Source organism: Cyanistes caeruleus, chromosome 1 (genome assembly GCF_971803275.1).
Source record: "Cyanistes caeruleus chromosome 1, bCyaCae1.hap1.1, whole genome shotgun sequence".
In the NCBI taxonomy this organism is placed as follows: Eukaryota; Metazoa; Chordata; class Aves; order Passeriformes; family Paridae; genus Cyanistes; species Cyanistes caeruleus.
This window is the reverse complement of record NC_141701.1, coordinates 142,493,617-142,509,481: the sequence shown is the minus strand read 5'-3', so window position 1 is coordinate 142,509,481 and position 15,865 is coordinate 142,493,617. Positions and strand designations below refer to the sequence as shown.

Genomic DNA, 15,865 nt, shown 5'->3' with positions numbered 1-15,865 from the left:
GAGCAGGCAGAGAAGCAGTCTGTGGGTAGGAATGGAGCACAGGCAAGATGAACTGGTCAGACAGGGGAGTTTAGATACCGTTATAAATGCATATCGTATTATTGGCTTTTTGCAAATATTATAATGAATGTTTTATGTATAAGATTAGAAAATTTTGTTGTATTAATATAGTTTCCTTTATTTCTGTTATCGATGAAACTTAGAAATAGTGGTATAATACATATATGTTAGCCTATAACATGATATTAAAGCACAAACTATTTTTTTTATATAACACAGAGACTTAAAAAAGAAAACAGTCAGAGACTCCCCTGCATCCTAAGATTATCTTGTCTAGATGAAGACAAGCAGTCCTCCAAGCCCTCCAAAGGAAAAATTTATGGCACCCGTTATCGAAAAAAGATATGAAACCTAGGACATAAAACCTAGTCACGCTAAGAAGACTGATCTATTGGGAAGGGGGGCAAGGAAAAACTAAACAGAGGAACAGCAAAAATCCTAAGAAGAATGTCTGAATATGTATGAGAGTTTATGGATATATAGTAGGATTCTGTTTTTAAGGGACAATCCTTTGTTAGTAAGGTGTGCTCTCTTGGCTGAATGCAGAGACACCCGGCTGTATCTGTACACTTTGCTTCATTGTTATCTCCTAATTGTCTTTTTATTAAACTTTTACATTCTATAAAGAAAATATGTGAACCCCTTTTTTCACAGATACACACAGATAACAAACTAGAAAAACTTCAATACCAGCCTCCAGAAACTTCACACCACCATAACTAAATACCTTCTCAGTAAGACTTTTTTGCTGGTTTATTGCTTGTCCACAGACTTGGATTTTTGACTGGATGCCATAAAAAGCTTAGAAATGACATTTTACATGTCTTGGAGGCATGGTTCGCTCTGAATCCCTCTCAGCTCAAGTTCCAGCATTTCAGTCTGGTTTCCTTGATTTTTCCTGTGAACAGGACAGATGGTCTGTCACTTATTGATATCATTAACAGCACAAATGTTCAAATGGTTAATATTTTACAGGGGGCTGGGGAGGGGGGTTATCTTACAGCATTTCCCTGTGCAGAGCTTGCTGAAAGAAAGAAGAGTGGAGGTGACTGAGTGAAGGCCACTTGAAACCAGCAGAGCATCAAAACTAAAAAATAAATAAATAAATACTGTAACAATGTGTTGGCTGCTACATATCCTTTTAATGACACGAAACATAACAAAACATTAGAATTAATGTTAATATTGTGTTATTAATAAACTACAAATTTAATGTTATCACAAGAATGTTGATAATAAACATGTACTCTCAGAAAGGACAGAAATGTACACTGATTACTTTTTATTGAGTTTACTTTTCATTACTTTACAGATTACTTATTGTTGAGTCACTGGCACAAAAGCACAAAAAACTGGAGACTGAGCTTTGAAGAAATACAGCAAACATCCTTTGCGACACTGATCCTTTGCTTGTTTCATTGTTCCAGATAAAAAAAACCCCAAACTGTAATTTCTTTTCTTCTGTCATGTTTCTAAAGTAACAAAACAATCTACACAGATCTATAAAAAAGCAAAACTACTGAGGTGGGCACACAAACCAGCATTTCATATGATGATAACAGAGTTGACAAGAAGCTCTCCTGTGAGTGAAGCTCTTTTAGAACACAAAATACTCCCCTGGGAGGCAGATATGTGTCTGTGCTTAGGGCACAGCTGGCACTGGACATTAGCAAGAGTGCACAGTGACCTTCAGGCTACACAGCAGAGGAAAAACAGGAAAAATGTCCTTACAGTCGATAGAGAAAAGAGGCTTTTCTTCCTAGTAATAGCTACTTAAAACTTCTATACAGCACTTTAGAACCTGACAGAAACAATTACATTTCCTGTCTTGCACAGACAAACAAAGCACTTCACCTGAGTTAACACTGGTGAGCAGCAAGAAGTGACAAGTCCTGGTGGATAACGAGAGGCAAAGAAGCAGGGGCAAAGGATGACAGAGATAAACAATTTTCACAGACGAACAAAGGAGACTTCCCAAGCTGCTAGCCAGATACTTTCAGGATCAGGTATTTTATGTCACCTGTATCATCTTTTCTTTTGCTCCTCTCCAGACTTGCACTGCACCTTCAAAACTCTTTGTGCTGAAAATAAAGCATGCTAATTTTCTTAATGGTATGCACTTCACTGGAATGTCACAACTTCTACTTCACTGGAATGTCACAACTTCTACTTCACCCTGCATAAACAGAATGCTTGAAGTGGCATATAGATGCTTTTGAGACTTAATTTTTGCATCTCCTGAAGTCTGCTGACTGTTTTCAAACACTCAGCTAACAAGAGAAAAACGGTTTCCTGTAACAACTGGGATGTCTTCATTCACCTGAAAATCCAACTATCTGCAAACCACTGACAGGCTTTTAGTGTCTACTAAGAGAAAGAGAAGTGCAACCCCCACCAAACTGAAGGAAAACCTTTTAATTCTCCAGCAAGTTAAACAAGATGATAAGCTACAAGATGAAATAAATGCTGAACAAACCTGGGATTTCACCCCAGCCTAGAATGCATAAACTCCTGAAAAATGCTTGTCCTCAGTTTTCAGATTTGCCAAAGAAAATTAACAGGCTTCTTTTCCCCCGTTCACATCCAAACGTCTTCTTTTTCAGCTTCCTGTTAACTTGCTTTGATGTTTAAGGCTTCCACTTCACCCTTCTCAGCTACAGAGCTATCCTTGTTCCTGGTCTCCCTAGAGAACTCCTCTTGTGAGTCCTTTCCTGCCTGGAGTCATAGCTCTTCAGAAAATATTTGTTTAAATGATCCACTCATGCTAAGTGAAAAACAACCTGGGTTTTATGTGAAATGAGAGGTAAGCACTTCCCAGTCTTAACTAATCTGCTGTTCCCTTGACTCTTCTTAAAAGGTCTCTTTCAGGAAAGTGGGTTGGCTTCAGCTCACTTCAGAGAAGACAGATGTCTTTGTTGTAAGAATGTAATACATCTATGCTAAATATATAAGTAGGATGTTGTATTTGCATTTTGTTCTGCTATCTCAAGCTGATGGAAAGAGTGCTATGATGGATGGCTTCCAAATGTTTTTATACAGCATAGGTGAATGAATAATGATATAGGAAACCACTCTTCTAGGAAGGAGTTATTAGGAGGTTTCCTATATGAATCAAGAAATAACCCTTGAGTCCTTTTCTCCCTTAGATTTTTTTTTTTGGTTGGTTAGTTTGGTTTTGTTTTTATTTCTTTGGTATGAGCTCTGGACAGAAGGCTTTGCCTTTTCCTGCTAATTTACAGGCTTGAAAAATACTAATTTGGGAGGTTTTGCTATTATTCTGTTCTGTTGCTGATTTCCCAAGCCTTCCATCTTGTCTTGTCAAGTCCAGCCTTGGGTCAAGAAGTTGATTTGCCCAGGACAACCTATCTTTTGCCACTTTATTTACTGTATGCTTATTTAAAAAGCTTCTTAGCTGTTGAAAAAATGCAGACTGGTACTGACCTGTTTCCCTAGGCTCCTGTATTGCTATCTATGTCTCTTGTTTTGTATCAGGTAGCTTGTGAAAAGCAGGTCGGTCTTTTGTTCTGTCCTTGCTCTTATACATTACAGTGCCTGCTACTCTTGCAGTGCTATGACAAAACCAAATCAGTAGCAGAGCTAGAGTGACAACAGGCCACGTGTCATTCTCTTCCCATGAAAAAGCAACTGGCCTGTGAATTTTCAAGTGAGGCACCCTGTACCAAGGGAAAAAGTTGTTTAAGTCCATCTTTCCTCATTTCAGTATTTTGCATTTCTTCAGGGAAAAAAATGGTTGTCTCTGTAATGCACCCTGCTTCTAGGGAGTGTGCTGCTCCAGAGGAGATGAAAGCTGCCAGCTGTTCTCTCCTGGAAATCTCTAATGTGGATCTTTGTACTCCTGCTGGACATTTTTTTTCCTTCATATATATAGCTAAAATTGTTACAGTACAGTAATGTTATATTAGGCTAAAGTAATTTTGGTAGGGATTATGAGGCTTATAAATGTCTAGTTAGAAACTGAACAGCTGAGAACTCAAATTGTCACTTGGCTAAGATGGCTGAGCCACCCACAACTGCACCAACTCTAAAGAGAGTTGGTGCAGAAAGAGAGAAATCATTGAACTGGGGCATTTGGTCAGGTTGTGTTCAGGCTTCCTCCTGGGCACTGCTCTTCCATCTCTTGTCCATCTCCTTTTGCCTGTGCAGTCTCCCCTCTTTTCCACTCCTTAAAGCCATTTAGCTATTCAGCTTTTATTGGCTTTGAAGAGGGGAATAGGCTAAAATTATGGGATGTTCTCAACCAGTTAGGCTGGTGATTTTGGACAATGACCTCCAGTAATGAAAATTATGCTAGTAAATCGGTAAACCACTATTTTTGTTACTGCTTAATACAGCTTTAAGATATGACTGCACAGAATTGAGTAGAAAGAAAAAAAGACAAATGAGAACTGCAGGCGAACTTGTAGTTGGGAAGCACATTAAAAGAAAATGTAATATTTCCAGCTCTCACTGACACATGTTCTTCTGGCCTTCTTACAGAACTCTTCTAAGGCAGTTAAAATAATCTGCTGGAAGAGAGAAAATAATTAAGCGAAGGCCTCTTTTGACTTTCACTATCTGCTCAATGAATAAGAATTTTAGGTGGAGGTTTATTCAAAGTGTTAATCAGCAGAGGAATTAATCCCATTTCAATTACGCGTTGTAGGCTTCAGAGTGAACAGTCTACTTGCAGAACGTCGTGGTTCGCTTTGATGCGCTGCCTCTGTCACTCCGTCTGCAGACACAGTAGCAAAACTCCACATTCGGTATCTCCCAGCCCTTCTGTATTAAAAAAATACGGAATTCCAGCGGTGTTTCAGGAAAGTTTCATCTCCCTTGCCAGTCCAGCTGATCCAGTGTTCCTGGAGGTTACTGACTAACTAAAGCAGCAGCAGTTTTAATTCGGTAACAGTAACGCTAAACTAACACAGCGTTACCCCGAGGGGCCGCGGTCGGGACGGAACACCCCCCCTCTGTTCAACCTCCGGCACTACGTGACCCGGGCAGCAGCGGGTCCGAGGAGTGCGGTGGTGGCGGGGCAGCTCCTGCCCGGCCCCGGGGGCATTCCCGAGCCCGGGGGCTGTCCCGGTGGCCGGGGCAGGGCCGAGCCCCCGGGCCGTGCCGGGCGGGGGCTGTCCCGGTGGCCGGGGCAGGGCCGAGCCCCCGGGCCGTGCCGGGCGGGGGCTGTCCCGGTGGCCGGGGCAGGGCCGAGCCCCCGGGCCGTGCCGGGCGGGGGCTGTCCCGGTGGCCGGGGCAGGGCCGAGCCCCCGGGCCGTGCCGGGCGGGGGCTGTCCGGTACCAGCCCGTCGCCATCGCGGCTCGGAGCGGGGGCCGCGCCGCTTCCGCCGGATGTCGCCGCGAGGGCTCGGCACCGGGTAGGCGCGTCCTGCCCGAGCGGCGCCGCGATCGTCGCTGCTGCTGCTGCTGCTGCCTCCGCTGCTGCCCCTCCCGCCTTCTCCTCCTCCTCGTTGTCCTCATCCTTCCCCTCCTCTTTCTGCGCGCCGCCTGCGGCCCTGCCCCTCCCCGCCCGCCGCCGCGGCTGTGGCTGACAGGTGAGTGCGGGGGCAGCGGGGCGCGGACCCTCCGCCATCTTCGCGGCCGCCCGAGGGGCTGAGGGGTGCGGGGGTCCGGGCGGGCTCCGGGGCAGCGGCGGTGGCACCATCGCGGCGGTACCTGCGTTGTGCTGCCGCCGCCGCCCAGGCCCGCGGCGCAAACCGGGGCTCCTGCCCGGGCACCCCCTCCCTACCCGTCCTATTCCGATTTATTTCCGCGTGAAATGACTTGCACGTTTTCCTATAAAAACCCGAAATAACCGAAAATAAGCTCTCCTTCCTCTTTTGTTTGTCGCGGTTTTTGAGCGCTACCAGCCCGGGGCTGTAGGGATGGTTCCAGGTCTGTGGGTAGGGAAGCCGGGGGTGCTGCTGAGGAGACTCCTCTCGCTAACTTTGTTCGTGTGCTGCTGCGAATCCCAAGGACAGGCCGAGCGTAGAGCCCCAGTAGTTTACAGGTGGAGTTCAGATTCTCTGACACCTGTACAAATGGAGCACACATGAAACGCCCAAATTTCTGAAGTGAGGCATAGCTACATGATGAGGAGACCACCGTTTGTGGTGGCACGGGGCAAACCTGGCCTTCAGCATTTGGAGGATGACATGGAAGTGTCCAAGATGGATAAAAGTTGTCTGTAAAGGGCCATCTTTAGTAGTTCTCTCTTTTTCTGAGCTAAAACCCGGTGAGAATAAGTTTGAGGGGAAGAATAGATATGCTTAATGTATTCAGAGGTTGAGTGGATGTTAGGTTCCATTCCTTATGCAAAGACGAGGAAAACTTCTTTCAAGTTAAGTGTTGATCTGTGGCTCAAGGACATCTTGGTGTTTGTGGAGAAAGAGAAACTTCTACATGCGTTTTTATCTCTCTTGTCCAGCTTGTCAAATTTGTTATTGCGGTTACAGTGGGCTTTCTATAACAGTAATGTCATGGGAGGTTTATGGCAGGAACTGGTGGAACAGCTTCTTTGAAGTGATTCTGTGTCATTGAGTACACCTTGACATGATACAAATGTCTATTGTTCAGGCATCCATTTTACAACATTACAACTGCATCATTCTCCTTAAGCAAATTTCTGAAACTGTTTTCCAAGCAAGTCTGCTGTTGGCGCGCGCTTCTTGATGTTTTTGAAAGAGAGTTGGTGACTCCAAGAACCCACAAGTATGTTTTCTAGTGAGTACTTTAGATTAGATAATCTTTGTGCATGGTGTCAGCTCTAACCTGTCTTGTTATAACTTCAGATGTAGCTTTGTGTGTTGTGGACTTAGGCAATTATTTTAAGGAAACGTGTTGGCACCAAACATTAGACTATAAAGCAGAGGCTAACTGTAATGTTAATTGTCTTTTTAATGCCAGTAGTTTATGTGTATGTTTGTCCCTGAATTAGGTTTATCATGTTCAATCTAAAGATTCTAAGATGAGACTGCTTCTTTAATATAGAAAGGCACTTCCACCATCTGTTTCTTTAATTCAGGGCTTGTTTGAAGCATGCAGTCTTTAGTATGGACTGGAGTTCTCAAGTGTGTTAGTACAGTCACAAGACAAATATTGTGAGTGTGGTGATAATGTCTTACAAGAAGATCTGACTTCTATGAAATCCTGAAATTGCAAGCCAGAACTAGTATGTGCTAAGTAAGTAGGAATTAAGTGGTATTGCATTCTATAAATTTGAGATGAGATTAGGATCATTGTACGTCATGGAATTTTAATTCTTGGAGCTAAGACTAGTAGGTTGTCTTGTGAGGTGAAAGCCAGGGTGAGGGGCTTTTTCTGGAGGCCAACCCTTCAAAGCACTGTGGAGAGAGTTGGTTAGTGCTCTAAATGTGAATGACCACTGAGGAATGGATCAGAATCAGGATGGTCTCCTTGCAAGCCAGGATGATTTGTGTTTTCTCATCCTCATACAATATGTACAACTTTTAGGCTTGGTGTTCAAGATGGTAGGTTGGGTGCTCACAGTGCTCTTACATGGACTGTTGGTAGATTCCATAGTTCTCTGTGCTAGACCATATGAGGTAATGCTTCAAGAATGTGCTGTACAGAGGTTTTTTATTAGTGCTTCTGAAGAGCTTGCTAGATGTATTACAGAGTCAAAATTACTTGCTTTTGTTCAGATCTTAAGAACTAAAATACTCTAATTTACTGGCAAGTAACATATTCCCATATGAAGAGCAATGGTACTAGAGGCCGCTGTACTTGAATAAGACCATAATAGCAATTCATCTAATGCAGCCATAACAAGTACATAAATATTATTTGTTTAGAGATTAACAGAATAACATTCTGGCTTCTGAGTGCAGTATTTCCTTGAACAAACACCTGGTAAAATTGCTTTTGCTTTTAAACTTCCTTAGGATTCCTCACCCTCAGGTCTTGTATCTGCATCCCTGTGCTTGGATGTAGGTTATGTCTAGGCTGTTAGGGATTTGTTATACAGAAATGGGAGCTGCAGTGTCTGTGAAAGAGCTGAGGAAATAATGTACCCTTCAGACATATTTTAGGAGTTAACTAGCTGTAAGTAATTTAGCAGGACCTGATGCTGTCTGTTGAACTCTTCAATAAAGTCAGTTCATCAACACCTATAAATAAAAGAAGGTGCAGTATATACTGATAGGTTACTAACTAGTGTTGAGCATAAGATTATATTGTACCTTGCACCATTTAAACTAGTTGAAACCCTCAGCGAGCACAGGTGGCACTTGTTTCAAAGGGAAGCTTTCAGCACATCAGAAATTTCACTAAATAGATCTTAGTCTGATGATTATTGGTGGACCCAGGAAGGTTTCTACTATATTTAAAAAAATAAAATCTGATTCTGCTAATTATTGTTGTTTAATATTAGATAATATTGGCTTGTATGGTGAGAGTAGCATTTCTTGCTTTAGCAGACTGTATGGCAGGCTAGGTCAGCCCTGCATTTTGGTGTGACTGCAGCATTTGCTGACATAGTTGAATTAGCAAGATCAAAGCTTGCTAGCAGCAAAACTGGGCTGGCTTACATTTGGATGTTGGTGTTAGAAGCTTGCTTAGAGTAGGTACTCACTAATGTGTTAAAGTTTTTATCCTTGATTTCAGCTGCATAACGTACTTAAAATATATTGGTGCAGCTTCTTTACTCTGCTTTCTGTTGAAAGGAGGTTGTCACTTTCAGTGGTGGATGCCTGCTTTCCCCGTTTACATTTCGAGGAACATCCAGTCTCATTTGAAAGAAAGCTGCACTAAATTTAGAAAATAAAATAAAAAATCAATGTTGTAATACTTGAGTAGATTTCACAAGGTTTGAGCACACACATTAGTGTTTCTAGCATCTGTGATGATCCAGAATGGTTTTGTTTCCTAAATATTTACCTTTAGCAAAACAGCTAGTCTTGCAAAGCAGTCTGTTTAGTCTGATCTTTCTCAGGTGTGCTGTAGTCTTGCAGCTTGCGTTGAATTAATGGCACTTGAATGTACAGCATCACTGAAGCAAATTGTTCACTGAAGACCTCAAAATGGAAGTTTTACTCCTTTAAATTTGATTTCTTTGCATATTAATAAAGAGTGTAGTGGCATATGTTGATACTTAAATTCCCTTAACTCATGAATAATGCTGTCAAACTGAGTTCCATGTAATTAAGAACTTAATAACTGTAATCATTCTTCTCTCTTTCTGTTTTCCCTCCCTGCTTTGTGGAAAAAAAAGCATGAAACCCACACACTCCCCTACATTAATGGGCATCTTTGTATTGTAAGGTTTTAATGCTGCACTAGACAATAATTACTGTTGTAAAATACCTTTGTGTTTTATGTAGTATATGAGGAAATTTTCTTCTAAGCCATGTTTGAAAATGGGAGACGTGAGACTAAGAGATTTAAGCACACACAAATACACTAAAATTGTATTTTTATTTGTTTTTCATTTGACACAATCATTTAAATAGTAGCTAGTGCTATTTCTAAACTCTAAAGAAAATGGAGAAAGGAGGTGTTGGGGAAGATGTTACTGAATCTTCCTAATGCTTTCCCTTTACAGACTTGCATGTTGTCTTGAATGAACAAAAAAGGAAATGCAATACTGTAGCCGTTCTGTCTGTGCTCTGACACATCTTAAAACAGCTTTTCTCCCTGGCTTCAGCAACATGCATACCCTAGGAATTCTTTCCTTTCAGCAGCCTTCTTGTTCTGTGTTCAAGAGCAGAAGTAGGCAAGTACGATTAGTTTTTGCTGCAGTGAGTTTTTAAGTCTGGTAAGGCCCGTGTGTGCACTCTTTGTTGGTGCTGTTTCTCTGTTGTAGCTGACTAAAACAATAATTGGTTACACATCTGCTCTTTACTGTTACTCTGATGAAATATTTCCTGTGACTGAGTACATCTGTTACAGAAAGGTAGGTGGCGGAACTTAAATTAAACACACTGTAAAATATCCTGTGAGTTTAATTAAACAGCATATCTGAACTACTGGAGTATCTTTGCATTCAGCAAGTAGGAACCACCTGTGGTCTAGATGTTTTCTAGGACATCTTTTCCTCCCCTACTTCTGCAGATTTACATCATTAGAAAGGTTCTTTGGAGGATTTGACAGAACATTTTGTGAAGTCTATGCAAATGTAGTGTTTTCCAAAATGATTGAGCAGAATAGCTCAGTATGTCTCTTAATCACACTTTTTAGTAATAGTGTTTGTGAACTGCCACCCTTAGTGAAAATAGCTTAGTAATACAATACACATCCTCCTTCTTCCCCTCTCCTTTTTTTTTCAGAAAGTACTTTTGTTCAGTGTTTTAATGCTTTGTTGCTAATTTTTAGCTTCTATGAAGTTAGCTTCATTTGATTCAGGAAGCAAGATAACAATACTTCTTGGTGGGTTTTCCATCCTACTTGGGGCATTACTGACTAGAAGGAAAGTGACCTTAGTGAACTTTTCTTTTTAGAATGCATTTTGAACACTTGAAAGTTAAGATTAACTATATGTGCTTAATAATATATAATGGATTGTTTTGAAGCACTTTTTTCTTACTTGGTTTGACTGGGATTTGGTGTTTAGCCTTCACTTATGTTTATAGTCATCCCCTCATCCCCCCATTCCTGTTGTTTGGTGTGTTCTAACTACAAAAGTTTAAAAAAATTGAAAGACTGACTGGCTTGTGTACTACTGACTGTTTCACTAATCAATATTTAATATGGTTTTCATAGGATATGTAACATGACACTGATATTCTGGACAGGTAATTTTCATTGTTTGAAAACCTTACGTAATAAGGGGAATCAGGTAACTGCTAGAAATGAGCACCTTATTTTTTTAGCATCATATTGCCAAGGATCTGTTTTGTGAAATCTACTCTTGAAAATCCTATAGCTTCTTACTACTGCAATTAGAATCAGAAGAATTCTGAAATTGTCAAAGCAAAGTTAATATTTAAAGGGACACTGTCACTATTTTACAACTGAATTTAAATCCTTGTTCTAAAAAACTTCTTTGATTATTGCTGCCTTACTCAAAGTTTGTAAGGATGTTTGGTGGGATTCAGAACAATGATATTAAAGGTAGTGAAGCTATTCCCCTTAGCTTCTCCTTCCCATCCTCTGTATGCACATGCCTGCTTGTGGCCTCTTTGGTTTCAGCTTTGCTGTGGCTGTGTGCACCCTCCTGCCGAGCCTGGGAACAGCTGCATGTTTGCCCTCTCCAGAACGTGCATGGGTGGTGTGTCATGCTGCTGCATGAGGAGAGGGCAGTCCCTGGCAGTGACACTGGCTGCAGGTGAAGTGCTGCTACCAAACAGAAACAGTAATGGCCGTGTTTCCTATCCAGCCTGCTCATGAACTGCCTAAGTAGAAACTTCTATGTAGTGAATGTGAGAATTTCACTCTGTAAAGATGTAATCTCATGCATATGACTGTGTCCCTTTAAATGCTGTGTGCTAGAGTGTATAGCTGCCAAATCTCTGTGTACTGGTGCTGAGTGCTGCAGTTGATTCATTGAGGGAAGGGGTAGCATCCAGACAGGCTTCAGGAGTGGGCTCCTGCAAACCTCATGAAGTTCAACAGGGCCAACTGCAAGGTCCTATAGCTTGGGTTGGAGCAGCCCCCAACCAATATCAGTGCAGGCTGGAGGGTGGACAGATTGAGAGCAGTCCAGCAGAGAGGGACCTGGGGGTATTGGGGCATAGAAAGCCAGACATGAGGCAGAAATGTGTGTGTGCAGACAGTGACAGGCAAGGGCATAAGAAGATGTGGACCTGTTAGAACTGATCTAGAGGAGAGCTACAAAAGTTATCAGAGTTCTGCAAACCTTGGGTTTTTAGCCCAAGAGGTTTCTCTGGGGAGACCTTATGAGGGCCTTTCAATACTTAAAGGGAACTTCAGAGAAAGGAGACTTTTTACCAGGGTCTATAGTGATATGCCAAGGGATAATGATTTTAACCTAAAAGAGGGTAGACTGAGATTAAATGGAAGATTTTTTTACAGTGAGGGTGGGGAAATGTGAGTACAAGTTGGGCAGAGAGGTAATGGATGCCCCACCCATGGTAACATCCAGGTTGGACAGGGCTCTGAACAACCTGATGGAGATAAAGATGTCCCTGCCCATTGCAGAGGAGTGTGACTAGATGACCTTTAAAGATCCCTTCCAATGCAAATCATTCTATGATTTTATTAAGCATTCAAAAAAAGGTATATTGCTGGGTAACATCCTCCAAAATGAAGTAGCCGGCTAATAAGGCATAGGCCACATTAACATCTTTGTGTCTAACAGTTTAGGAGCCACATCTGGCAGGTATTAGAAATTACCTTTTTTTTTTTTTTACCCTACTCTGCCCTCAGATCTTAAATGAAATGGTGTTAATGGATTAATGGGATTATATCTAGCTATGTGTATGAATAAAACCGTCCTAACAAATCTGCCTGTGCACACTGATGCTTCTGGCCTTAAAATGTAATCCCAAACTGCAGAAGATGGTGACTGAAAACCATTGAAAGAGTGGTTCTTAAGGGAGATAGGAAGCAGGATGGAAGAGGGGAGAATATATATATATGTGTGTGCTTGGTATCTGATCCTCTTTTGAAAGGAAATAGAAATGTGATGAGCATGGAAAACCTGTTCCTCATTCTTGACCATATGTCCATGAACAGGAAGATAATTCGTGAAGCCCAGAAAATTGGCAATAACTGTTTATGGGATGGACTTCTAAAAAATTTTGTAGAGGAATCTAGCCACAGTGAATAGCAGAATTTAGGCAAATAAGGCACTACCCAATGGTATTTTTTTCTAGTCTCTTATTTAATTTGTGAATATAGCTATTTAGTTACTACTGATTAATCACACATAAAAAGCTCTGATGGGATTAGATGCAGGGCAGGACTCCGTGGAATCCAGAAGATATGAAAAAACAATTTTTAGTACAGTACAGGTCACTGGTGCAACCTAAATTTTATTTTAGATTCACTATGGAATTGATGTCAGGTTACTGGAACTTGGTTGTTCCAAAAGCTAATTAAAATACCAAGTTTTAGAAAAAGGGTGGATGGGCATTAAAATCTTAACTAAATCTAGTCTCATTTTTTGATACAAATTTCTGTATCTTTATACATTTTCATTTTGTAATATAAAGATTCAAGAGATTTCAAGCTCTTGTTGTTCATGGTGCATACTGTGCTTTTCCTTGGCTTTATGATCTGTTAAAAAGCTGAAAACACCATGTCAAACCCCTGAACTGGTTAATGCCTGATCTTGTTAATTGCGATGGTGCTCATTCCTAGCGTGAGATCCAGTGTGTTGGCGGATCTTAAATTGGAAGTGGCCTTGGGTTTGATTTAAATTTTCTCTGATCAACTTATTTAAAAGGAAGCTCAGTTGCCTGGTTAGCTTTGCCAACTCTGCTGTCCTATTTCTCTGCAGACTGTTGCACCTATTTTGTTTTAATTGTTGTTTCAGAAATGATTTATGCTGGAGAATGAATTTTTATTTTGTTTTCATTGTGCATGATTGAAAAATTTTGGTAGTCAATCCTGAAACATTTAAAATATTTAACAACTGGTACCCCATGAAACAAAAAATATTTCTGTTGAATGTTTGGTTTAAATTAAAAAAATCCTGTAATTAAATGTTTGTAAAAATGAGATTTTGACAGTAAGGAACATATTCTCCATATTTATGCAATCAAACATAATTTGATTTTTTGTATATATTCTCCACATTTATGCAATAAATCAGACATAATTTGATTTTTCTTAAACAGGGGAAGCAGTAGCTCATACATGGTAATGATGTTTGGTGATACTGTCAGGTGTTTTTAGGCATACTGAAATGCATATATTTGGCTTTATCAAGGTGACAGAAATGAACCACATCACCAGAAACCTGTTATGGCAGGTGCACTTTCACTACTCTTCTAAGTTCATGGGCACTTTCATTATTAAGGGAAGTGAAACCATGAGCTGCCAAAAATAGTGGAATGTAGTTTTCAGAACTTCTGTCATGAAAACTAATTTTTGCTATGTCTGAACAAGGACAAATTTTGTATAGTAACGCTTAAAGTTGAATAATACATTTTTTGACCTGACAGTGTCCCTAAATTACCATGTTTGCTTTCATTTTCCAGCTGGGTTTTAATTTTGCATGCATTTTATTGAACTATAGTATGCATAATAGTTATTTCCTGGAAGCATTTTGGGGCTGTCTCCGCTGGTGTTCTCCAAAATGAGCAAGGAAGTGGAATTTATTTTCCTTTTGTGGAGGTTTGTCAGCTAATGAATCAATAATGCAGAAGCAATTCTATTCTATTTACATATATGCATATGTTTTTGAACTTAATTTTGCTTGAAGAACAGCTGTAAGTAAGAGGAATCTCTTCTTTTTAATGACAACCCAAACAACTCCAAATTTTAGTAGAACTAAATATTTTCATTTTGAGAAAAATATTTAAATTGTGGTTCATTTGGCAAAGCAATTTGTAATGTGTAATGCTTGTCCTTAGTTTATCATAGGAGCCTCTGTGAAGCTGTTTTTTTGAAGTAATGCCAATAGAAAGTGGAAGTTGTGCATCTGCTCGCCAAGCAAAGCAGAAACGTAAATCACACAGCCTTTCCATTCGAAGAACCAACAGTTCCGAGCAGGAACGGGCGGGACTGCAGAGAGACATGTTGGAAGGGCAGGTAAGGTGATGCTTGGGAGCTTGCATCACTTTTTATTTTCTATGCATCACTTGCATCACTTTTTGTTTTCTATGGGGAGAAGTTAAACAGACTTAAGTATTGAACTATGTCCAGTAAAGCTGCAGGAAATTGTTGAAACAGAATTTGTTGCTCATAGGTGCTCACTGCCTTTGGAGATCATTGATGTGAATGTTGACAGTGTTTCAGTTGTGTTGAGAGCTGTGGAGTTTATCAGCTTCTGTGTGTTCTTACATGAGTGATAAAACCATAAAACAATGTGAATCCCTGCCTGTTGATTCACTGCAACCTCTCACCTCCCCCTGGAAAAAAAAAAGTTCAAGATTGATTCTTGCTTTCATAAGTTTGCATTTGGAATAGCAGCAACCCAGAAATATGAATAAACCAAATACTTCTTTTGATGACTCTGATAGGGAAAATATTAGTTGGAAGGCTGTTCTGTATTCCTTTCCATAAAGTAAGCAAATACTGCCTGCCTGACAGAAGTGTGAGCTAACTCAGAGTTTTGTTTGTGTGGGGTTTTTTTTGTATGGCTCAAATGAAGGTGTACTCTTCTGGGATTAAACTTAAGGGAAAAAACAGCAGCCGCTGCTTCTGTAGCTTTCTTAGTCCTGTCAGTGGAGTGGGTGCTATCTGGACTTGGAGTGTTGCACCTAAAAATTCTGGTATTAGCTGTAGGTAAGGCTTCTGTCTGGAGCAGTACAGGCAAAGATAAGCAAATACCAGTTAAAAAGGTATTTAAATGGACTTATTAATACTTATTAATGCTTAAAAATATTTTAATTGACAAATTTAAAATTGACAGTGTTAGTGCCGGACTGACAGACATGATGCAAAACTTGATTTTTATCAGACAATTTGTTTGAAATACCAGTTGAGTTTGGGTATGAGAAACCTCATGCTGAAGTCTGCAGATACACTGAAAACCTGCTGTTTTCTCAGTGATGTGACTGGTTTTATTTTAATTGAATCTATTTTTTCAGTAAATCATAGCATTAGTTTTCTGGGAATTAACAGACCCTCGGTTGTTGCTTCTAGTCATGTAGAAATTGGAGAATATAAGTACTTGGACAGAAAACTCTTCAAGCATTTGGAACTACTGCAGCCTCACCAGGAA

General features: G+C 40.6%; 1 protein-coding gene and 1 long non-coding RNA gene across 5 annotated transcripts in view; one reads left to right on the top strand and one right to left on the bottom strand.

Moving 5' to 3' along the window:
- Positions 1 to 784: 784 nt before the first annotated feature.
- On the bottom strand, positions 785 to 4,779 carry LOC111925434 (uncharacterized). Its single transcript, XR_002862250.2, has 3 exons — positions 2,537 to 4,779; positions 1,062 to 1,147; positions 785 to 958 (listed from the first exon to the last, which is right to left on the bottom strand). It is a non-coding gene; the product is annotated as an uncharacterized LOC111925434 (long non-coding RNA).
- Positions 4,780 to 5,222: 443 nt separating this feature from the next.
- The window catches only part of WDR37 (WD repeat domain 37), a 44,050-nt gene continuing 33,407 nt past the window's right edge, over positions 5,223 to 15,865 (top strand). Inside the window, exons 1-3 of one of the 4 annotated variants that reach the window (XM_086864442.1) lie at positions 5,223 to 5,609; positions 10,774 to 10,805; positions 14,553 to 14,730. In XM_086864442.1, coding sequence (XP_086720568.1) covers positions 14,593 to 14,730 — 138 coding nt within the window. In that variant the 5' untranslated portion in view covers positions 5,223 to 5,609; positions 10,774 to 10,805; positions 14,553 to 14,592. The remainder of the gene's footprint in view (positions 5,610 to 10,773; positions 10,806 to 14,552; positions 14,731 to 15,865) is intronic. The other 3 variants (XR_015279528.1, XM_086864436.1, XM_086864453.1) reach the window with 3 other exon arrangements.